Genomic DNA, 25736 nt, shown 5'->3' with positions numbered 1-25736 from the left:
AAAGAATCAAAGTCTAGGTTTCTTTTCTAACCTTTTTTACACTATCTTGTAATATGCAGCCTTTATATGGGGCTCTGTAAATGAATGACATCAAATCCTCAAATAGGTGATGGCATAGAAATAGAATATTAATTACCTCTGTATAGTTATTGGTTTGATCAGAATTGCCATTTTTGTGTGTGGATCTAAAATAAATGGTTTAAATATTTTGGATGCTATATGTTGGATTATAAAAATACTCAAATATATATACATATTCTTTTTTTTTAACTTTTTAATGTTTATTTTATTTTTGAGAGAGAGTGACAGAGCATGAGCAGGGGAGGGGCAGAGAGAGGGGGAGACACAGGATCCAAACTCAGCACAGGCTCTGAGCTCTCAGCACAGAGCCTGATACGGGGCTTGAACTCATGAACCATGAGATCATGACCTGAGCCCAAGTTGGTGCTTAACCCTCTGAGCCACCCAGTGGCTTATTCTATATGCTTATTCTATACTAGGCACTAAATGCTTTATATACAATGTATCATTTAAAGTTCACATTAGTCCATGGTGGCACATACTATTATTGTAATGATTTTCAGTTAAGACAAATACAGTTTAATGAGCTTAAGACCCTTGCCCTGTGTCAAACACATGGTATCTGATCGTGCACAGAATTGAATGTCACGTCGTTGGTATGATCCATAGCAAGACCCGTGAGTCACTGTGCTGTGTCATCCTGCCTGTACCCTGGGCACCTGGAAGGGATAGAAGTCCTGTGATGCAGCTGTTAAAAGTCAAGACTTAAGGCTAAGATTTTTTGAGAGTTTTGATTTAAAATTTTAATTTATTGTGGCTATTCATTATTTTGCCTATATTTAATTATTCTGACAATTGTTAAACTCTGGTGATTTGCAGTAGGTAAAATAAAGCCTCTATGATTGAAAAGATAGGTAGACTTAGCATCCTAAATCTTTACTGATCTGATCCATGATCCCCAGTGATATTTATCTCGGATACCTTAAAAGTATGCATGCACCACTGAGTGAAATATAGCCACATTAAGATTCATTGGGGAAAAAAACGTGAACCTGGTAAAAACGTAGATTAGATTAGGTTCCATTTCTTGTAAGGATTCTGCCTTTTGGTTTTTGAAGCTTTCAAATTTTTTTTTGCATCTCTTTTGACAGTTTTCTAATGCTTTGTGCTGGTGGGCATATGCTCCTTTTGCAAGGATAGTTTAAACATCGCTTCTCAGTTTTCATGGAGTAGTGGCATGTATAACTCTTTCAGATTCCATATCCAGTCCTTTCTTTTCAGAAGCATTGCATGGTGCATTTGTTTAGAACTCAATGATATTCGTTGAGTTTGGAAAATTCACTGGCATGATGTGGGTGTTTTATAGTTATCCAGCATAAAACATAGTGATCTTCATATGTAAGATACCATTTCATAATCTCTTAGAAGAGAAAAATACCCTATCAGCCTTTTCCCCAATTTGTTATTTTTATATATAAATATATATTTTTTTAAGATAAAACGCTTTATTTAAATATATACATACATACATATACAGTAGTATTTATTACATGCCTTTCTAATTCTGGTGATTTGAAAATTTCATATTACACATGGCATTTAAAGCAGCCCCAACACTTCTTGTGATCACACTTACCTGGATTGGGATTCTAATAGCTCTCATTCTTCCTTGTGCCAGGTCCTGGGACAGGTGGTTTACATGCATTCATCCTTCATGCAAACTAAAAATGCATCAGTCTTGTTTTGAGGATGTTTTCAGATTTATATTTTAACTTTTTTTGAATGTTTTGGTAATTTTCATCAGCAAGCAACCTCAATGCATTTTATTTAAGGAATGTCTAGTTTTGCATTTAAAATGTAATTGCGGTGGGGGGGGCACCTGGGTGGATCAGTCTGTCGAGCATCCTACGCCTAGTTTCCACTCGAGTCATGATGTCACAGTTCGTGAGTTTGAGCCCCGCATCGGGCTGGTGGTGCAGAGCCCGTTTGGGATTCTCTCTCTCTCCCTCTTTGCCCTTTCTTCACTCTCTCTCTCTCTCTCTGTTTCTCTCAAAATAAATAAAAACTTTAAAAAGTGTGTTTAAAATGTAATTTGAGGGCACCTGTGTGGCTTAGTAAATTAAGCATCAGACTTTGGCTCAGATCATTTCATGGTTCATGAGTTCCGGCCCTGCATCTGGCTCCATGCTGCCAGCACACTGGAGCGTTCTCTCTCCACCCGCCCCCCTCAAATAAATAAAATAAACTTCTAAAATGTCATGTAATAAGCAAGTTATTGCAGTGATCGATAACCCTTTTTGAGTTAATTCAGTTCACTTTTATGTGTTTCATTTCTCATTCATATTTGCTTTTGACTCGCTGTCCTAGTTACAAAATGTATATACATAGATAGTCCCACACTGGGCTGTGCACTGATGGTGTGAAGTCAGCTTAGGATTCTCTCCGTCTTCCTCTCTCTGTCCCTCCCCGACTTGTGTTTTCTCTTTGTCGCAAAATAAATAAACTTAAAAAAAAAAAAGAACTAGAATTGTTTCTTTAGTGTTCTCTTGATGACTAATGTTACCAATTTGCTTTTGATTTTAACTTCATAACATTCTTTATTAACATATTTAATAAATTACCCCTGAAGAATTAATGCTATCGTCTTTCTGCACGGTAGAGCGAAGGAATTGTGACTTTTTAACTACCTGGAGAAATCTTTTGAATTGCTTTAAAAAAAATCTCTTATTTCTTCATCAAACGTAGCATGAAAAGCTAAAGTCATATGTTTCTGCAAGGACAATATGGCCGTTTATTCAATTCATAATTTAAAATTTTTATTCTTTTTGTTGTTAGGATTCAGTAAAACAAAGTTACAGTATTAAATTGAAGTCTCTGCTGTGTAATTCAGCGTCTGTCCTCCAACTCCCACTTCCTTTCTAATACTAGGCATCCCCTCAGTACTTCCCTGAATCATATCCTCTTCAAGGAAAAAATAGCAATGTAAACCAATTAACTTAGGAGACGCAACAGTGTTCTTACAGCCACTGTAACTGGATTCATTATTTAATATTCAGCCTGACCTTACAACCTGACCACAGCAATTAAGTCTGGATAAGGCTCGGCACCTTTTCTCTCTATTCATTATTCATTAATTGGGCATGCTCAGCTGGCAGCTGCTCTGCCGAATCTCCAGTTCTAATTGCTGCAAATGATTGACTAAAAAGGAGGCTTTCCTCTGAAGGGTCAGAACAGGTAACCAGCCTTAACTAATGCAGCACCCCAGAAGGCTTAGATTCCAGGGGTGAGCTAGTGGTCACATAGACTTTTCAGATGTAGTGACCAAGAGAGTCTATTTTAAATATAATATATGCATGGTCGTTATTTATGTTGAATGATGATGCCATGCCTAAAGGCGTGTATCCAAGATTTTATCAGAGAGTGGGATTACCAGTGAAACTTAAAAAAAAAAAAAAAAAAAAAAAATCTGAAATCCGTAACGGCTACATTGTCAAAGTTGCAGATCCCTGGTGTAAATAATATCTATGATATAGTTGTGAAAAAGAAGAGGATGTGTTTAGAGGCAGAAATTTTAAAATACATACTGGAGAACTATACACCAGGCTATAGTCTCTAGGTATTAAAAATTTGTTGGGGCGCCTGGGTGGCTCAGTCGGTTAAGCATCCGACTTTGGCTCAGGTCATGATCTCGCGGTCCGTGAGTTTGAGCCCCGCGTCGGGCTCTGTGCTGACAGCTCAGAGCCTGGAGCCTGTTTCAGATTCTGTGTCTCCCTCTCTCTCTGCCCCTCCCCCATTCATGCTCTGTCTCTCTCTGTCTCAAAAATAAATAAACGTTAAAAAAAAATTTAAAAAAAATTGTATCATTACACCAAACACCATTCATTTAACTGTTTCTTTTCATTAGTGAGATAGAAATACCAATCGGGGTACTTCTGTAGAAAGTCTCTATAGAGAGTCTCAGTAAACCATTCTTACTATGAACTAACTTTGTCACAGTGTTGTTGAACACAAAACATAACTGAGAGCAGGGGGAATTAAACCTGGCCACACTATGACTGTGAACGAAGTTTCTGGTTGAGAATGTTCAGTTGAATTGTGACAAAGTGGTTCATGTAGTTTCTACTGCAGTTTAGGTAAACTGTATACACTTTTAATTTCTGAGCATTTTGCTATCAGTAGAATTTTTAAAGTTTTCAGTTACTAACAAAACATTAAAAACAGATATTTTAGTATATGAGTACATTTGAGATATGTTAAATATTCAAGAGCCTCCTAGACTTACCATTTTGACTTTCCAAATTAACTTTGTTGATATGTGCTGCTTGTAAAATTGAATGGCCTACCCATCCAACATTTGCCTGTACTTTGGTCTCTGAGTGATCTAATCTATTATTCAATAACTGAAATTGTATTGAGATGACTAGTATGACAAACATACTTCTCATGTTTCACTTATGTGTTCTAATAAATGCATTCGAATTCCTTTAGAATAGACCTGGTTAGTTTCTTGTACACATTTATATGGGGTGGTCTGGAGAATTTGGGAGGAAAAATACTGGAAAGAGAAATGCTTATTTTTTTCTCTTGTGTGTTCTGTTAAACAAGGAAATCTTAATTCCGGGGGGCGGAAATTTGTTTGAAATTTTTCATTAACACATTAAACAATACATGTTAAGTAGCTTTTCTCCAGATTGCTTTCCTCAGTCACTTTTTTTGTGTCTAAAATTTGCTGTATTTTCCATTATACCATATAATGCCATTATATATCAAGATAGGCAAAGACATAGCTTATGATGGGATCATCATAAGTTACAGTGATATCATAACTTTAGGGAAATAAATGAGTTGTGTTTAGAAATTAATATTCTTATGAAATTATTTGAGTTTATGGAAACCATAAAGGGGAGAACCACAGAGAGCAGCCATATTATTTTTTTCTTGATGTACTTAGCAACTGTGCATTAAAACTCGTCCAGGTACATGATTATACAAGTTGAAAAGTACATGATTTTTTTTTGAGAACTACATATTGTTTTAAAATTATCCCGAAAAGCTCTGTGTATGGTGATTTTAACATGCGAGGATCTCCATAAAGTGTATTTAAAATTTATTATTTTTAAGTGTGAGAGGATTCAGAAGAAATATAAGCAACTTTTACTTTAGTAAGATAATCATATAATGCTTAGTAGCACTCTACAAAGGACTTAAAACAAAAATTAATGTTCTGTTTTATTACAAATGCAGTGCAAGTTCATTGTATTGTTAGAAAACAAGAGAACAGAAACATGGATATAGTCATATTGCATAACTACAAAACCACTGAAGTGCTTTTAACATTTACTATGTACTCATCCATTCATTTCTCCCTCTACCTCTCTTTCTCTCAAAATAATAGACCTTTTCTCCCTTCTTTTTTCTTAACATTTACTTTTTAAGTGTAAAATCATCTTTAAACGTACACTGTTTATATGTGTATTCCCAATGTAATTACTCTCATATTACTTAACAATATAAAATTGTATCTGTGACAGTTATTATCACATTTTGCTATTGTTGATCACTGAACTTATTTGTAGTTTAGATACTAAATGACATTTCTATGAACATTAATATCAATAAATCCTCTCCTCCAGTCTGCCAACAGATATGTCTCAAATGACTGAATGAAATACTTGCACACATATATTCCCAGCCCTAATTCACACAGGTAGTTCATTATCCATCTGTCTATTATCTATCATCTGGTCCTTCTGCTCTTCATATATTTCTAGTAAAACTCGCTAGAAATAGATGTAAATGAAATTTCTGGGAAAGATAGGCTTATGAAAAATCATGTGTTATTTTCAAAAACTATAGAAATGGGACTATAATTTTTTCAGGTCTGAAAATAACTAGTTTCTTTAGCTTGAGGGATCTGAATTTAAGAAAGAGAATATTAGAATCAGCTGAGAGATTCTTTCAAAGGACATCCTCCTCATGTAATCAACATCTTTATTGGTGGGGCCTGAGTTTCCCCAAGGTGATTCTGATGTGCCCAATGAAATTAGCACAACACCTGTAGCCCAACATCACTTATTTAGAAGTCAGAAAACTGAAGGCCAAGGGATGGTGAGTGGCTCAAGTCCAAGAGGTTATTAATGCAAGCGGAATAGAGCCGAATCTCTAGGCCACCATGGTTCCCAATAGGCTTTTCGATGGCATTTTGTAAGTATGTTCTTTGTAAGTGGTATTATATGGAAAAAAATCTCAGGGTTGCATACATTTGGGAACGCTGGGTTAATCTCTGGAGTGAGGCCTCTCTCAAGAGTCTTTGATGATGTGCCAGTGAGGTTAGTACTCTCTTACTGGAACAACATTTCCCTAACTTAAGTCCGCATGGCACTGACCCCTAGAGTATCTTGAGGGATTAGTGTCTTTCGAAATGTCTTCTGACAAGTATTACTCCCCTACTACCATTTCCATTCCTCTCATGAAACTGTGTTCTACATGGAGGGTAAAAAAATAGGTGTTTGTTAATATGCTTGTTGCTAATCAACCCTAAGTTTTTCATGAGTAGGTTCCAAATAAAAATGCCTAATTGCAACTGTTGATATTTTAAGCAGGGGAGCCCCAATTTTAGCAAGTAACAGAATCACCTGGAGGGTTTGTTACCCTGAAGATTGCTCAGCCCCTCCCTGGCTCATTACGTCTGGGGTGGGGCCCGAGAGCACACATTTTGAAAAATTTCAGCGGCTATTGCTGCTGCTTCTCCAAGGACCATACTCTGAGAAACCATTGCTTTAAAATAAATGTTGAGATTTCTCAGAATATTTTCAGGGGAGAAAAATAGCCATGTCATTTGTTCGCTGGTGTCCTCTTTACCTTCATCCTCTTATTGAAAATCATTTGTTTTAATGTGCCCCCTTTCACAAGTCAGTAGCTCTCAGGAGCCGACAATGGAGTGTGAATTTTCACATGTGTTAAAATCCATGGTTGAATCTAAGGCCAAATCTCAGTTATCCTTTTCATTCTTTATAACCATTGCAATGAAGGCTGGTATGTTAGGTTCAGAACTCGCTTTGCTCTATGGTTTCTATTTTCCTTATGTTTCTTCTCTCTCCTTTCGTCATTCTACACATACCTACCCTTCTTGTAGAAAAGGGTATGATCAATGATTCCTGTATGAAAGTATTTTGCCAATTTTTAGACTTCAAGCACTTCTCTTATTTTTTTATATTCCGTTTGCTTATGGGGTAGTTATTAATCATGGCTTTTGCGTAAATAAAAACAGTGATGAGTTCCCAAATATTTTTGTCAATGACAGATTTTTGTCAATGACAGATTTCTGTAAAATCCATCAGAATACTCCACCACAGTATTCACATGTGCACTTACACGTACATACATAGTCATAACTAAAACACAAGTTTCACAACATAGTTCTTCATCGTAATATATAGAGTGTACTTGTATATATAGTTTAAACGCTTCCCTTAAAAAAATGGTTTGTTGTAAAGTTGGTCCTAACCAACTTGAACGTTCATTTTAAAAATATTTTGGTTTATAGTACTTGTGAAATTGGTTTCATTACCTAATGATAGATTGGACTGGGAGCTTTGGGCCCCAATTTTTTTAAAGACCGTATTGTTCATATGTATGTCTAAATATTTCCAGTGTTGAGAAAAAAAAATTACACCTGTGTTTGCTAAAGTATCTCATACTAATGTGTTATTTGGTCATGTACATGTTCAAACCTGGATGGAAAGTTTGATACAGTTAGTTCTTTCTAAACCTGCTGACTTTTGTTGATTCTTTGCATCACTGCAGTGTGCGGCCAAAAAGAATCAAATGTGATTTGTTTTCATTTTGAGGAGATTACCTTTGGAATATGGAATACAGACTCTACTACTGAGTTGAAAATAGAAGTCCGAACTTAATTTAAAAACGGGGAAGTGTCTAAAACAACTATATTTGACCTGGAAAAAAAAATCTAATGCAATTAACAAAAACAGCAACAAAAAATGTTAGAGAGATACATTTTGGATAAATGAGTGAAATTCTCAGTTTCCTGCCAGGGGAGGGCAATAAGGTAATTCAGTATCAAAAGCCTAGTTTGAGTAGAGAGAAAATTAATCTTCAAACTTAAATTTCTATGGGTTTTTCTTGCATCATTATCGATTGGACTTTACCTCCTACCTCAGGAGACAAAATGGTTGTAGTTAGGATTTAATTGTGCTTAGTTATAACAGATCTTTTCTAGTATACTTTATTTTTAAAACAAAAATTGATTGAACTGGAAAACCTGCAAAAATAAGGGAACATGATATAAAAGAATCCTTCATTGCTCCCTTTTTTGCAGATGTTTACCATAAGTTGTCAAACCAAGAATTACCCTCAACTGCATGATATAAATTTAGTAGCATAGACCATGAACTATATATCAATGGGTAATATTAATTCAGTTATATTTAAAGGAATTTATCCTGTTCTGTAAATGCACATTTTAATACGTACTGCATGTGAAAAAGCCCTCGTCCCCTCAGGATGATCCTGAGTGACTCCAACATTGAGGAAATGAGAGAAGTTATATTTTAATGTGAATAATATAAAGATAATGCTAATGTTAATACCTGAATATAATTTGTGTGTCTCATGTCAGCATGGTACTATGTTTTACTTACTTTTGCAACATTTTTTTCCAGCTGGATTCTTTTTATTGTGATGTATTTGACATATAACGTATCAGTTTCAGGTGTACAACACAATTATTTGTATTTGTATGTATTGCAAAATGAGTACAACATTAAGTCTGTGAGTTAGATGTCATCATGGTACTCTATTTTGAAATATTCCTATAGATGTCTTTTTTTGGAAGATGATACTTTTGGCAAATGAAGACCTGAATGTGAGAGTATTTGTTATCTTAAGTTTAATATTGTTTTTATTGTCTATCTTTTCTGGTATAGCCTGAAAAAAATGAGAGTGAGCCAGGCAGCCAAAGGATAAAACCTGTTTTTATTGACGATGCTAATTTTGGACGACAGATATCCTATCAACATGCAGCGGTCCATATCCCCACTGACATCTATGAGGGCTGTAAGTAAAAGAACTTGAACAACTCTTGGAATACCATGCTCTTGTCTGTCCTTTGTATCTCCTGTTTGGGGGAGAAAAGGAACAAATTTTGTTGAGATGTCTTTGAAGAGACTGTGGTAAACTCTCTGTGAAAGAAGAAATGGGGTGTCCATTAGCAGTTTACGTTCAGAGAGCTGCACTATGTGAATATTTGTAGGAGAGTATGCATCCAGTGGGCATGTCCTTCTGCTTTGGTTGAATAGGTCATTGTGCCTTCCCAGGGGCCATGAAAACTGAAAACTAATAAATCTATTTTCTTAAAAATACAAACTATATAGCACAAGTGTGCACAAATACAAATATACCTGGACAAACTGTAAAGGGAGATAGTGATACATTTTAGACCTGGCAGTTCTCATCACATCGTGTGTGTGTGTGTGTGTGTGTGTGTGTGTGTGTGTGTCTGTCTGTCTCCCTTACCCTAGGATATAGGTAAAAAATATCTCCCTCTCAGTACATGGTGGGCTCAAGATGAAAAGAAATGCTAGGGAAAGACTAATGATAATAGAGAACCGGGAAATGGAAGACTTGCTTCAGAAGGCTTCCCCGAGAGAAAGGCAGGGCAGTAAGTTGCTTAGGAAAACACAGGGTAGGACGCTTGTACCCTGTATTAACAAGGGCAGAGCCTGAGTGAGAATGCTGACTACAAATCCTGCCAAGTACAATCTGTATCTCTGAGGACCACCCATGACCCAGAAGGCGGGGCCTTTGTTCACTCCTAGTTCTGTTCCTCCATGTTCACCATTCTCTAACCAGTTTGTATTCTGCCTTCCCACATAAGTAAGTAGTAAGAAGAAAGGACCATTTGAGATTTTTAAAGCTGTGTTTCTTCTATTACCCTTTATTACAGAGGCTATAGACTGAATTGGGTATCCAGAACTCTCTGGGTTCCAGCCAGATGGCCTAGTTCAAAGCTAAATTTTTGCAGTTTTTTTTTTTTTTTTTCCTTTGTAAATCCTTTAAATTTCAGGGCATTTTCTCACCTGTAAAATAGGGTAAAATGACTAAACTGATTTGAGGATAAAGTAAGTTCATACACTTGTTTTCATAATAGTGCCAACCTAGTAGTATAGTAAGTGATATGTAAATGTTTCTTGTTACTGTTTATTACAATTCAAGTTTATTTAAGCAGAGCGAATTAAGTACAGGGATTAATAATATAAGTTATAATTTATACTTTGGATTTCCTGTGAGATTATTGTTTAAAAGGGCATTTTTATTTTTATTTATTTTTTTTTTTTGGGACAGAGAGAGACAGAGCATGAACGGGGGAGGGGCAGAGAGAGAGGGAGACACAGAATCGGAAACAGGCTCCAGGCTCCGAGCCATCAGCCCAGAGCCTGACGCGGGGCTCGAACTCACGGACCGCGAGATCATGACCTGGCTGAAGTCGGACGCTTAACCGACTGCGCCACCCAGGCGCCCCTAAAAGGGCATTTTAAATGCATGTAAGGTTCTTTTTGTAACATAAATTCCAACTTGATCAGATTATTCACTCTGTTTTTAATTTTTAAAGTACATATTGTTCCTATCAGTTGTTTGAAGATATTAAATGTATGACTTCTCTCTATTGATCATAGAAACAGAATTGTCTAGGTAGTTTCTGTTGTTACATGAGAATTAAACATAATCAGACTCCCTTACAATCCAGCACTATTAATTTCAAGTCCTTTTAGGAATTACCTGGGATTTAGGTTCACGTATTTTTTTTTAACTTCAACCATTATGTACTTTGTAAAAATAGTTTTCTAACTGTGTGCTTTTTAAAAGAAATATCTTGGTCTTTGCAACTGTATTTTTGTTATTTGTTATTTTTTATTTTTTTTATGTTTTACTGTATTTTTGAGAGGTGGGGAGGAGCAGAGAGAGAGAGACACAGAATGCAAGGCAGACTCCAGGCTCTGAGCTGTCAGCACGGAGCCCGATGTGGGGCTCGAACTCACAAACCCTGAGATCTTGATCCGAGTCAAAGTCGGACACTTAACCGACTGAGCCACCCAGGTGCCCCATGACTGTATTCTGTAACTATTACAACTATTTAGATAGTACTTAGCTATATGATTGTGTTTCCCATTTTTAAAAAAATTACTTCATCTACCTTATTTCAAATTTTTCATCACCTATTGTTTGTTGGGTATGCCAACAAAATAATCTTACTTTAAGATTATATCTTTCTATTGAATTCATATTAGAAGAACACACTGGCTGGATATAGAACTTTTGAGTCACAATATTTTTCTGTTAGTTGTCTGTGGATATCATGGCACTGTTTTTTTTGACCTGTATTACTGTGTTGAAGAAACTTGAGGCCAACTTGAGTGTTTTCAGTTTGGTAGAAAGCTTTCCTGATTGTGTTTCTATTTTGTTGTCTCCTATTTGGGGATTGCCTTCCTTATTCCTGAAAATCATTATCCATACCAAGAAGATACTCAAAGTCAGTGATTTTGTTTTTAATAATCTTTGTAACACTTTAAAATATATATTAAATGAAAAACTTGCATGTGAAAGAAATGAATGCAAACACTACTATGACTGAAACAAATATGACATGAATAGAACCCTGCCTACTTAATTCCTTTTGGTCTGAAGGGAAAGTCTTCTTTTTGTCCAGTTTCAGTAGTCAAGAGGGATTCTCTGAGCAAGTTCATAGATTGCTGCCATTCCCAAAGGAAAGAAAAATAAGGTTAACAGCATTGTGGTTTTAATCTCATGTGGATCTAGCAGTTTGGGGAAGTGGGATGCGTATTTTGGGGAACTTTGTCTCACTGCTGATTGTATCCACTTCCCCCACGTTTGGTATGGTAGCCAGAGCCACTGGTCTGTTGCACAGCTCTTTGCAGTACATGGGCACCCTGGGCTAGTATAAGCTGGGAAGAGGAGGGCTTGAGCATACTTACTGATGTGCATGGCACAGGAGATGCCTCTATATGGCCTGGAACTTACTTCCTGCTCTGGATGACACATGAGATACCATTTCAGATCCAGTATGGCATAGACTCACTATACCCCACTGAGTACTCAGTGGCTTTCTCATCCCATTTGCCATCCCTTCATATATAGAAAATGAGGCTCTTCATACTTTCTCCCACTTATATTCCTATGAAGCAGTCCATTTTTTTCCACTCTGTAGAAAACTTCCTTGCAGTTCAGATGGTCTAATAGGGATTATCGAGAAATCCTCAAATTGTTCATTAAATACTCAAGGAAGGATATTGGTACTTTATACATTTTTAAAACAGTTTTTTTTCCCCTCTAAAAATCGTATGCCATGGTGGCAAATTTTAATAAAGCATACTTATTTAACATACAAAATAGAAGTTGCAAGCACTCACACCTCTTGTAGCCAATCATAATTAACAGTTTGGGGCCATAGTCCTATTGAATACCTTGAAATGAAGAAACAAATCATCCAAATGAGATTTTCCACTTTACTTTTCAACTTGCTTTTTCTTCAACTTAGAGACTCTTGTTATACTATTAGAAGGCTGAAGACAAGAGAAAGCTTTCTCTTCAGGAGATTACCCAGAAAAATAAAGACAAAGTGACTTTGCTTAGTTTTTCAATGAGGTGATCTTTAAGAAATACGTGAAAAATATTTTTATCATTTTTCCATAGATAATTAGCACCTAATTCACCTGTCTAGTAAATTACCTTATGCATGCATTTTGTGAACAGGGGTCCAAGGACTCCACAGTTGCGTTGGCCTGGTTAAATACTAACAACCTATTTTTTGTTTGTTTGTTTTTTTGAGTTTAGTAGTTGGTTGATTCCATGCTTCCCTTTTAAAATGTATTCTCTAATTTATTTACTGTAACTTTGTTAATTTTGAAGAAGGGGACCCTGAAGCACTCTTGAATGAAAGGTCATATTATTAAGAATGGGATCAGACTTCAAATAAAGTCTAATTCCAATCTTTATATTTTTAACTACTATGATAAATGAAATTCCTGATATTTTACTTTTGAGTTAATTTTAACTTTGTTACTTTGGGAGTAAGAATTGGGAGACAGAATTGTCCATTGGAGTTAAGATAATACGCTTTGCATGATAATCTTTATTTTCTTACTCTTCTATTTGAAATTTTGTTTTGTTTTGTTTTAGTTGAAGTCACGTAGTTTAAGTCTTCATCTCTTATATACTGAAACAGACATGAAAAATGACACAAAGGTTAACCATAATTTTTTTAAGAATACCGTGACATGGTACACTGTTTTTTGTTTTGTTTTTAGTATTCTACCAAAGAGGTTTTAATTTTATTCATGTTTTCCTTTCCCATTTAGAATGAACTATTTGTACACATCTGTAGAAGATTATTTTAATTAGTCTCAGGGAATAAAACATACTTTGATTTTGAAAATAAGATAAAATATTTAAATAGGTGTTTTCAGAAATCCTAAGACCTATTTTGGAATATGTCATAATTAAAAAAAAAAAAAAAAAGAAGAAGCTCTGTCTTGCATTATTTGGTTAGTCTCATTTATCTTAATATTGGCTTCTCCTCCTTTGCTGAAATCTCATCAGGAAGATGCTGACCTTGCCTGGCCTGTAGTCTTTTAAAATTCATATCCCATGTTATGAACTGTGTGAGTAAATGACACAGGAGTAAAATCAGAAATGTCAACAAGATCTTGAAAATTTAATAATTACTGGGACTCTTCATGCAGCTCATCAGAACCTATCAGATTCACAGGATTGTTCTAGGTTTCTGAATTTAATAAATGTGAAAGCTTACTTTAATTGAAGGCTTAGCTGAAGGAAACAGCCACTTCTTTTACTAAGACAGTTGTGTGACTATATTCTCATAAGGAATCTTCTGTTCTAATTTCTCAAAGGCAATTACTTTTTAAAGTCCCAGGAATTGAAATGTGATTATCTTTGCTCATTGATATATTTAAAGTTTTAGAGTGGTACATTTAATTAGAACCATATCTGAAAGTGTTCACTTTTGAGAATTTCACTGGTTGGTACTTAGATTTTAGAGGGCATTGAAACCATGCTTGATTTTCAGATCTAATTTATCTGTTGGGCTGGTAAAAACACAAACATAGAAACTAGGAAAAGAAGGACTATTTAGACAATGTGGTTTTAATCACAAAAATTTATTAATTTTTTAAATCATTTTAGATGCAAGTATAGGGAATGTCTTCGTAGGATGCTCGATAGTCATTTATCAATAGAAATTCATATTTATTTATAAAATTATTACGGTTCTAAAAGACTATCCAATAACAGGGAACATAGTAACCACCAAGATGCATAACATTTTCAGGCACTACATACTTTTGTCCTAATCTTACGTTGTCATGTAAGCAAAGAAATTACTTCCATTTTAGGAATTGAAAAATAAAGTTTTATCACTAAGGAGTATCCATTTTGATAAAAGAAGACACAATTTTAAGGAATTGTGTTGCCTTTTAAAGTCTCCTATGCTTTACTAATTATACTTCCTTTAAATTGAACTGCTTACAATGACTAATAATGGCATTGTAATGTATCTTTTTTAAAATATTGACAGAGTGAGTGAGTGAGTGAGTGTGTATTTGTGTGTGTTGGGGAAGGGCAGAGAGAGAGAGAATCTCAAGCAGGCTCCCCACTATCAGTGCAGAGCCGGATGCAGGGCTCGAACTCATGAACTGTTAGTTCATGACCTGTGCCGAAATCAAGAGTTGGACACTTAACTGACTGAGTGACACACGCTCCCCTGCAATTTATCTTGATGTTGATTTCTTTTATCTTTCAAAATATAGTTGCAGTATCTCAAATGATGCCAATATAAACATTGGAGGAAAAAGGTATCCTCCCTTTGCTGATAATTGTAGAACTAGCTTTTCACAATCTCTTACAAATCTTGACAACTAATCCCTGCCAAATATGGAGATTATGTAATTATAGAATGCTGATTAATAGTTTACATTGAATAGTTTACATTGTTTTAAACTGTTTTATAGATTTAGAAAGTTAATATTTTAATAGATTGGTATCCTCGGAATAAATAAGGCTGTCTGACTTCACAGCTCTGAGGGTTGTAAAGATGATACATCCCACAACCCAAAAATATTCATAGAAAAATGACTATAATACTGTAATATAATATAAAATAAGAAAGAAAATACAAAACAAAAAGAAAGATAAATTAACATGCACTTTGAAAACCTTCGTGGCTGGTGTGAGGGAAACAAAAGAGAGGAGGCTTGTTGGAAAGTTGTAGGACGACTTACACTATAATGGAATCACTGCTATGTTTTGGCTCAATGGAATCTTTTCTGCATGGGGCCATTGTATATGCTCACATGGATGGTGATTACAGTAGGGTATTAATGAACTCTTGTCATATACTGTATTCAATGTAACTAGCAATAAGGCAGCAGAGGAAAAGGTCTCTTATCTGTAGGCAGCCTGACCTAGAATGAAGCGAAACATTCATAAGCTTATTTTGGTATGGAAAAGCCAAGTGCTGTCTATAGGTGCTTTGAAGTGACAAAAAAATACATTAGGGTCAGTTGTGGGCACCTTCCAATGTTGTAAAACATCACTGATTTCTGCCACACCCCCACAGCCTGAACATGAGAGATGACCACCCACAATCCTGCAGCGAGAGAGAGAGAGAGAGAGAGAGAGAAAGAGAGAGAGAGACAGAGAATCAGTTGTGATCATATGACGTTTGGCAAGACATTGCCGTATTGCATTGATACATTGCAAGACATCACTCTTTCATCAAGTTAAAATTTATTATACACGTTTGTTCATCTTGCAGAATACTCACAGAACAAGATACTCTCAATCCAAGTTTTTACTTTATAATAAAGTTTACTTGTTTGTTTTGAAAGAGAAGGAGAGAGTGAGCTGGGGAGGGGCACAGAGGGGGTGGGGAGAGAGAGAGAGAGAGAGAGAGAGAGAGAGAGAGAGAATTATAAGCAGGCTCCACACTATCAGTGCAGAGCCTGATGTGGGGCTTGAACTCACTAACTGCAAGATCATGACCTCAGCCAAAATTGAGTCAGACACTTAAATGAATGAGCCATCCAGGCACCCCTATAACAAAGTATTATAAAGTGTAAGAAAATGGATGGTGGTGACCCACATGGAGTCAGTGGTAGGCTAATTATAGAATAAATTGGAAACCTATTCAAGTTTCTGGCCAAAGATAATACTTCAGGCTGTATCATTTCTATAAAACTTTTGAGGAATAAATGCTTGGAAGTTTAAAAAAGGTTACTAGAACACATTAATATATGAAAAGAGTATTAAACCATGTGACTGCTTATACAAAATAAAAATTGCACAAAAAAGAAGTAAAAAAAAAAAAAGATAATAGTACAGTCTCATGAATAATGTTACATTCAAAACAAAACATTTACCAAGTAGTGATGAAGAATAATGCATGATGACAAAATACATGGCTTAGATGTTTGATAGTGTTATATAATATATCAATTGATGCATATTAAGCATTCCATAAAGTCTTAGGCCTTTATTTGTTTATCAATCTGTCTATTTATTTATTTATTTATTTATTTATAATTTTGAAAGAGTGCGAATGCGGGAGAGATAATGAGGGGACAGAAGATCCGAAGCACTGTGCTGACAGCAGTGAGCCCACCTTGGGGCTCACACTCACAAATGGTGAGATCACAACCTGAGCCAAAGTTGGATGCTCGACCACCTGAGCCACCCAGGTGCCCCTTAGGCCTATTTTTATTAAAATGTAATCAAAATACCACTGCCAGCACCAAAAATTCTCCACATACTAGACATGGAAGTTATTTTCATAATTTTCCAAAACCTATCAACTAGAAGGTCATAGCAGACGTCAGTATATTATTAGTCTCTTTTAAGTTAAGAATAAAGTTGGGATTGGATGCCTGTCATCTTGGCTGCTATACAACATGACATTGGAGAGTGCACTCACCTCAGTAAGACAAGAATTGGAGATAAGCTATAAATACTGGAAGTATACAGTCAAAATTGTGTAAGAATTTTAAGGGAAGGAACTTAAAAGCTTTTGAGGAAATGAAGTCTTATTTTAGTAAGAAGACTATTTATAATATAGATAATAGTAAGTCATTTCTTGATTATTAGCAATAATAAGAAAATATTATGAGAACTCTATCATACTCCATATAAGACCATTAAAAATTTTAGATTATATCTGAAATCTAGACAATAAACATGAGAATATTTTTCAGCATATTCTTTCCAAAAAGAATGTACTTTCTATTAACATCCCATTATTTTTTCCAAGCTCATAATTTTTTTAGTGATTATTGTAATTGACTCAGATTTTATACGGTTGGTGATTTTGATGATTATTCTCATTTAATCTAATTATTTTATATTAGTAGAAAAAAGAGTTTGGGGGTGCCTGGGTGGCTCAGTTAAGCATCCGATTTTGGCTCAGGTCATTATCTCAGGGTTCATGAGTTTGAACCCTGCATCAGGCTCTGTGCTGACAGCTCAGAGCCTGGAGCCTGCTACAGATTCTGTGTCTCCTGTCTGCCCCTCACCTATTTATGCGCGCTCGTTCTCGCTCTCTTTCTCAAAAAATAAATAAATAAATAAGCATTAAAATCATTAAAAAATGGTCTTAACCTTCAAATACCAGAATTCTAAACACTATGTGTAATCATGGGTAAGTGTAAAGTAAGCATTCATTTCACTGAGCTTCAGTTGTGATTCATGGACAAGAATACAGAGACTAAGAGAAGTGGATGCCTACCATTGAATTACTTGTTCAAATTCTTCATCTCAAAACAAATTAATATACTTCACTTGGTTATGGTGGGAATTATATGTGGTAAATAATGTTAGGAGTCTGTCAAATAGGAAATGCTTCCATATTCCTATGTTTAATATCCCAAAAGAGCAAAGTAATACAAAGCTGAATACAAAGGTATCATTTTTTTAGGGATTCAAATTATTAACATATGTTATCACTCTAAAGTATATCAGATTTAAGTTTTTATGATTAAAAATAATTTTAAGTTAATATTTTAACTGTTAGAATCAATAATCACATATTAGAGATCAAAACAAGCTTTCAATTAATTAGTCTAAATTTTGTAGGATGGTAACTCATTCGTGTTAAAATTTCTGGTTAGTCTACCATGACCTGACTTGAGAGCATCCATATTGACCGTCCCCACCAAGATGAGATTTCTTAATGCACCCTAGTGCTCTGGTGATTAAGGACTGTAGAGAAATTACCATCACTTCTAATCTGTTGGGTTTTTTTTTCAGAGTTACTGCTTCAGAGGTGGTATTTATCACAAATTTAAATTTGTGTAAAGATAAAATAATACACAATGTTTTTAGCAGTAATACGTGGTTTATGTTTTGTTTTAGCTAATTCATAAATATACATAATAATGTGTATATTAACGTAAAATGTATTTTTTCCTGCAATTCTGGAGGTTGCATCATTCCATACTCCAGAGTTGTGTGTTGAAAGACTACAAAAGTAAATGTTTTGAAAGAGCGGTCAGTAAAATGTTACTATGGTCATAATATAAATAAGTAGCTTTTGTTCCTTCTTCTAAAATGTTCTTTCTCAGTCATGGAATCAGAAATCTGATAAGGATACCTCTAAAAAATATATTTCATTTTGTAACAAAGAAAACATCCATTGTAAAAAAGAAAAAAAAAAAGATTAGCTTAGATAATTAGCCTTGGTCCTCATTAGGAGTGGAGCTTTGAAATTGTAAGTACTCCTTAAAAAAGACTTTTTGAGGACATGCCTGAAGTACAAAATGTAGATTTCAGGATAGGGTAATTTGATCATATTTAATAAGTATGTCATAAGGAGACTCAGTTCCTTTCAGGTAGAGTTTGTACTCTATTGCCTTTTTCTCATGGTGTTTCTGAAATACATGTCTTTCATAGATAGTGATATAGTATTCAGTTTTCTCTTGGCAAAATGTAAATCACAGGTAAACCCAAAGGCCAAGCCTATAGTATTCTGATCGTACAAATACTAATCCTGTCACTCATTTAAGACTGTGGAGTAACAAAACAATTAGTAATAACAGTTACAGATTTTTTAAATTGCTGTGGACTAAATTGTGTTACTCCAAAATTCATATGTTGATATCCTAACCCCCAACATGACTGTATATCAGATAGGGTCTGGTAGGAGGTAATGAAGGTAAGATGAGCCTTTTCCAGAGGGTGGGGCTCTAATCTTAGAGGATTGGTAGCCTTAGAAGAGGTTCTTACATGCACACACAGGGAAAAGGTCATGTGAGGACATAAGAGAAGGTAGCTGTTTACAAGCTTGGAAACAATCCTTTCACAAGAAATGTCTATCACCTTGATCTTGGATTTCCCAGCCTCCAAAACTGTGAGACAATAAATTTCTCATTTAAGCCACCCAGCGGATGGTATTTTGTTATGGCCATCAGGGCTGACTTGAACACAAATTTATTTGCCAAGAAAAAACTGTGATTGTCTGAAACTCAGCATTTAAAAGAATAAATAAAACAAGCTACTCAGAGCTTAAAAGAATAAAAGAGATGCCATGAAAAAGTTAAGTTGGATATTTCACACTTTGTACTGAAATATAATGATTTAGAAATATTTGGCTGCTATATTTGGATTTACAGGGCCCCCTTTTTTCATTTTAATTCAGAATCGTGATTTCTGTACTTCCCCTTGAAACACTTATGCTCTGGAAACCAATTAATGTTCACCGAACTTCATAGAAAAATAGGCTTGATTGGAAAGACAATGAATTTGCAATTCTAAGCATCTCTAGCAACAATTAGATTGATCATGGCGAATTCCCTAAGTTATTTAGTGGATATGCAGGCTTTGTAGATATAAAGGTTGAAATTTATGGTTACTGAAGTGTGGTTTTGCTTGCTTTTTGTTTTGTCACATTTAAAAGAGAATATTGTAACAACCTGATTGTCTAGAAATTTGATCATGGTCCCCAGTGTCCAAGATGGTGCTGACAAATTGCTTTGTTTTTGTTTTTGTTTTTATCAGTCTGTGAAGATAATATTCTGCGCACACTACAAATGGATTAAATTTTGAACACTCCGTTCTTGGTTCAATTTGCAAAGCATCTCAGCCCCTTTATTGAACTTGAGGGATATTTTAACCCATAATGATATTTGGAATTTTAAAGTTCCTAGATTTCACTAAAATAAAGTTGTAAATTAGCTCTCGAGATAGCTTCTATTGCAAGGTTCACTCACTTCTTTAATATAAACCCATATAATGGTGGTTGTGTCCATATTACCTACCGTGTTATTGACAACTACTCATTATTTCCAGCAGAATTTTTCTGGCATGTTCTAAACAAAACTTAAGTAGTTTTACCCACTAGTTTCCATTTTATATGACTATATAATATCAGTGTCTCACGAGTGTATATTTCATTTAATTTACTTAATCTCTTTATTCAGAAAATTTTGTATGAATGACAAGTGGGCATAATACTTCAGATAAGATGTATAACTCACTTTGTTCTGTATGAATAATTTTGTTGTACAAGTGTAACATGTAGTTTGTTGTGAAAATCTAACTTTATTTTGTTAGCCTTCTACCCTTTCTCAGTGAATGACTGTGGATAAAGGTGACTTTCCTGGTGACTTTATAATAATAAAGTGGCCTTGGTCACTTTAGGTCATAAACAGGTTTAAAACTTTCAATTCAGAAATGTAAATGTGTTTTCTCCCCTAATAGTCGAAATTCCGAATTTGACTTAGCATTTACTAACTCTTCTTCCTTACCCTAGATTACAGCTAATGAAAGCCTACCCTAGAAAAGGGGCTGAGAGGGTAGGGCATTTCCTAGCAGCTCTCTGAATTTAACATCCACTAGGTACAAACAAGGAAGGGAAGGGAAAGAAGGAGATGCTTGTTTCTGGCCTGGGTGGCTTAGGGCAGGGCTGGATAGATAATGGGTCTTGTAGATAATTTAAACTGACTCTGTTTTGGGAAGACATTTTATGGGTTATTGAGACATTTCTTCCTGGGTTCCTTTGACTCTGTAGACACACCTCTTTTATACAATGAGAAAACTTAGAGCTAGTTGCTTCCATAACCCTGAGAAGCATTTTAGATTTGCCTCCCCAGAATCACCTAAGGTACTGTAGGAGAATCCTACATACTTCATGCATGCCAGTCTTAGCAGATGTTACCAAGTCAGTCACAGTTTGGGCATACAGTGTTGGATAGTTCATAATGTTGTAGCGTATGTCTCTTATACTGTATTTCATTACAAATTTTTTCTCCCGTTGGTATATATTTGGCCAAATGAAAATCCTGTGGTTCTTAGGAGCTATATGAATAATGTTCTCTAAGTTGTCTCTGAGTACTTAGAAAATTGTTTAAAAATTTTTTTTGTCAACAAACATGGTTAATTTTGATACCGAATTAATGTATCCCATCCAATAAGGCTGGCACCCATGTTTAGATCACGTAAATCCCAGCACTCAGTCTAGCGTGCATGTACCTCACTAAGGAATATCCTAGATTTTCCCATAACTTATTTCAGAGCTGGTGTTTATTTCTCAGTGTCCTTTTTTAAGGGAGAGATACTATACAACATATTTGTTAAATGTCCTTAATTTGTATTTGTTTTTTTCACATTTTATTGTGATCTCTGTTAAAATAATGTGAATTTTTTGTTTATTAATGAACAGAATATCCAGGAGTTTGTGAAGTATTGTAAAGTGTACAATTATTGCTCCCCTTTTGCTTACTGTTTAGTGGGAACTACAAATAAAAATTCACTGTCTCTTTGTTTCTAAAAAGAAATTTGAGAAGCAACATAGAAGGAAGGCATGAAAAGATGTGGATACAATTCAGTTCCTCTGTAAATTTGATAGCTGGAAATCAGAAGTACTTGGCTAGCTTTTTATGATGGGTATAACCAGTGACAGGCCATTCAAAGGTTGAAGAAGAGAGATAATGAAATCTTAAATTAGAAAAGCTTTCCAAACAGACTGACAGTAGTGTTCACGGCAAATGAAAAAGGGATTGACAATTGGAGAGAAAATGGAGGTCTGGAATTTGAGATGAGAATTTTTTAATCATCTGGCATTTTGCTTCATGTATAAAATCTTAGCAGATTTCTCCCTAGATATAAAAAGGCATTTAAAAGATCTTTCTAAAATCCTATTAAAAAAGAAAGATTTTGAATGGATTAAAGATTCCAAGACTCTTTTGTCTCCAGATACAAAGATGATATTTTAAAAGTTAAGGGGCTATGAGCAACACAAGAATTGAGATTGGATTTAGTCAATACTTACTGTCAGTAGAGCAAACCAAGTCATAAACAATTTTAATTTAATGAATAATATATGAAACTTTTAGAAAAATATTCCTTAAGGTATATAGCATTGTAAAGGAAGTAGCAAAGTTCTTGCTATTTGGTTTATTCCCGTGTACGAGTTGTTTTTATTTTGTTTCTTGTGAATCATAGTAACTGGAAACTGAGAAGTTCCTTATTAGCTCCCATGGACACTTGGGGTCCTTTGTCGCATATTCTCCCAGTCTGGAACACAACTGAAGAAATATTTCATTACTACCCTTTCAGCCTATGAAGACCATTTGTTTCTCTACTTTGTTTATAATCACTGCCTATCGTTTGGAAATTAACAGCAGTGATTAGGTCAGGGGGGATATAGGACTTATGACCTTCCCCCGCCCCCCCCCCCCCACTGCCAGGAGATTTACACAGGAAGGCTTTATTATGAAAGAAGCTAATTTTGTATCTTTAATACTTGAAATGACTTGTCTATTGAATTTTTATGTTTTGTAAATCAGAGGGCATACTTGACCCATAGAAGAACAACCCCTTTCCAGAATCATCTAATTTTTTGACTTTTTTTTTCTTATCCGCTCCACCCTAAAGCGAAGAAACAAATGACAAGAAAATCTAGTGTTTAAATAATTTTTTAGTACATGTACGCCACCTTTTTCCATTTCTAATAGAAAGGTTAATGGAAGAAATCTTTTATTCTCTGTGTTTTTGTCATTTATTATTTGAAGTTTTTGTATTCTCAAATTTAAAATAACATCTTTCTTCTATAAAAACGTTTTCTCCTTTCTTTCTAAATGTAAACAACTTTTATGCAATAATTTTGCATATATATTAGTTATTTCTGGTATTTGGATCTTAAAATTCCTTTTTGTATTTAGCTTGAATTCAAGTTTTCTAGTCTAGGGAATAAAATACAATTACCATATTAAAAAACAGCCAAATTTTTCCATCACACTTATTTCTAAAGGATTTATAGCTGTTTGAAAAATAATTCCTGAAAGGGCCAAAATGTTTGTCATCAACTAAAAATATTACTCAGGATAAGGATCTTTAAAAATGTTTGAGAAATAGAAGCTTTTGTCAAGTATCTGATTAATAAAATTGAATGACAGCCCTCTATAATTTTAAGACCATTCAGGTATTAGGTATATAATCATCTTATTGCAGAATGCTATTTATTTCAATTGTAGTGAAGTCACTGCTCATACTCACTTGTATTTTACTCTATTACAGTCTGTTTTATAAACCAAGTCCTACTGTTAAAATCCTATAAGTCTAAATTTATTGTCTAGTATTTATTCTCATGAAAAATTTTGAAAGATTTCCAAAGTAGAAAAATTGAGGAAGAAATCCTCTAGTGGTGGAGTATGGGCCTTTGACAGAGATGGAAGATGATAGCAAAAAGAAAAAATTAAGAGGTAGGAAATGTTTAAAATTATGAGAGGAAAAGGACAATAGTCTAGTGAATGTTCAAATAAGCCATCTTTAAACACAAATATAATAAACTTGGCATTTGTGAGAATATTATAAAGCATATCATAGTACTTACCTCAAAGGACTGTTAAGAGAATGAAAAGAGAGCACATAAAATAAGTAGATCATTGTTAGATGATTTGTTAAAACAAAATCTATCTTGGGGCACCTGGATGGCTCCATCACTTAAATTTCTGGTTCTTGTTTTCGGCTCAAGTCATGATCTCACAGTTGGTTAGATCAAGTGCTCTGACAGCATGGTGCCTGTTTGGGATTCTCTCTCCCTAACTCTCTGTCCCTCCCCCACTCATGCACAGGGTGCCTGTCTCCCTCTCTCTCTTTCACTCTCTCTCAAAATAAATAAGCTCAAGAAAACTATCCTGCTATATCAGCAGCCCTCATTTTCCTAGGAAAACAGGTATATATTATTTTAACCTTAATCTAATGGAAATACCATCACCAATAGAAGTTTTCAACATGGTATTGAGCACATATACACATCCTCTTTTTCAATCATTTTTTGAGTTAAAAGAAATCACTGTTTTAATATTTAAGAAAACAATCAATTGTAGAATTATTCTAATATCAGTGAACTAAGAATTCATCGATTAGTTTCTTTTTATAGCTCTTTGGTCAAAGTTATTACAGTATTGTGAGTAGCTTGTGAACATGAACTTCAACAAATTTCGAGATAGGTTTTAGTATTTTAATGAGTAGATTGTGAGCTGAAACTTTGAAAGTACATTTTCTTTGAAGAACATTGTTTTTTTTTTGTTTTTTTTCTTTTCAAATTATGTAATTTCTTCAGGAATAGAATTTAGTGATTCATCACTTACATGTAACACCCAGTGTTCATCTCAGCCAGTGTCCTTCTTAATGCCCCTCACCCCTTCAGCACTTCCCCACACCTAGCACCCCACCAGCAACCCTCAATTTTTTCCTCTGTATTGAAGAGTCTCTCATGGTTTGTCTCCCTCTATGTGAAGAACGTTGTTTTATTTATTTTCAATATGAAATTTATTGTCACATTGGTTTCCACACGATACCCAGTGCTCATCCCAACAGATGCCCTCCTCAATGCCCATCACCCACTTTCCCCTCCCACCCATCCCCCATCAACCCTCAGTTTATTCTCAGTTTTTAAGAGTCTCTTATGGTTTGGCTTCCTCCCTCTCTTTTTTTTTTTTTTTTTTTCCTTCCCCTACCCCATGGTCTTGTGGTTTATTTACACAATGGAATACTATTTGGCAATGAGAAAGAATGAAATATGGCCTTTTGTAGCAATGTGGATGGAACTGGAGAGTGTTATGCTAAGTGAAATAAGTGATACAGAGAAAGACAGATACCATATGTTTTCACTCTTATGTGGATCCTGAGAAACTTAACAGAAGAACATTGCTTTTAATTTGCAGTCTCCTTTTATGTAATAAATGATATATTCCAGAGTTCTGCAGGTTTCAGTCTTTGAAGTTCAGTTGAGTTTACTAAACATACAATGATAAACAAAATATTTTGCTACCATAAGCCAATTCTAACGGAATGCGTAGAATTAACAATACATATCTGGGGATTGAGGTATATTTTACTCATAGGGTGTTAAATAGTTTCTGTCTTTTCTCACTAACATTTATTTATTGTCTTTTTGATACTTGACATTCTGATTAGTGTGAGGTGATACCTTATTGTGGTTTTGATTTGAATTTCCCTGATGAGTAGCGATGTTGAGCATCTTTTCATGGCTCTGTTGGCCATCTGCATGTCTTGTTTGGAAAAATGGCTATTTAGGTCTTCTGCATTTTAACTGGATTGATCCTTTCTTTCTTTCTTTCTTTCTTTCTTTCTTTCTTTCTTTCTTTCTT

The 25736-nt window shown here is 34.9% G+C and overlaps 1 protein-coding gene across 7 annotated transcripts in view; it reads left to right on the top strand.

The window, feature by feature from the left end:
- CACNA2D1 (calcium voltage-gated channel auxiliary subunit alpha2delta 1) overlaps positions 1 to 25736 on the top strand; it is a 499724-nt gene that overhangs the window by 312144 nt on the left and 161844 nt on the right. For all 7 annotated transcript variants that reach the window (XM_049641359.1, XM_049641358.1, XM_049641361.1 and 4 more), the window contains one exon: positions 8967 to 9096. In XM_049641359.1, coding sequence (XP_049497316.1) covers positions 8967 to 9096 — 130 coding nt within the window. The remainder of the gene's footprint in view (positions 1 to 8966; positions 9097 to 25736) is intronic.

This window comes from Panthera uncia, chromosome A2 (genome assembly GCF_023721935.1).
Source record: "Panthera uncia isolate 11264 chromosome A2, Puncia_PCG_1.0, whole genome shotgun sequence".
NCBI classification, from domain to species: domain Eukaryota; kingdom Metazoa; phylum Chordata; class Mammalia; order Carnivora; family Felidae; genus Panthera; species Panthera uncia.
The sequence above is the reverse complement of the archived record's forward strand: the minus strand, read 5'-3'. Positions and strand labels throughout refer to the sequence as shown.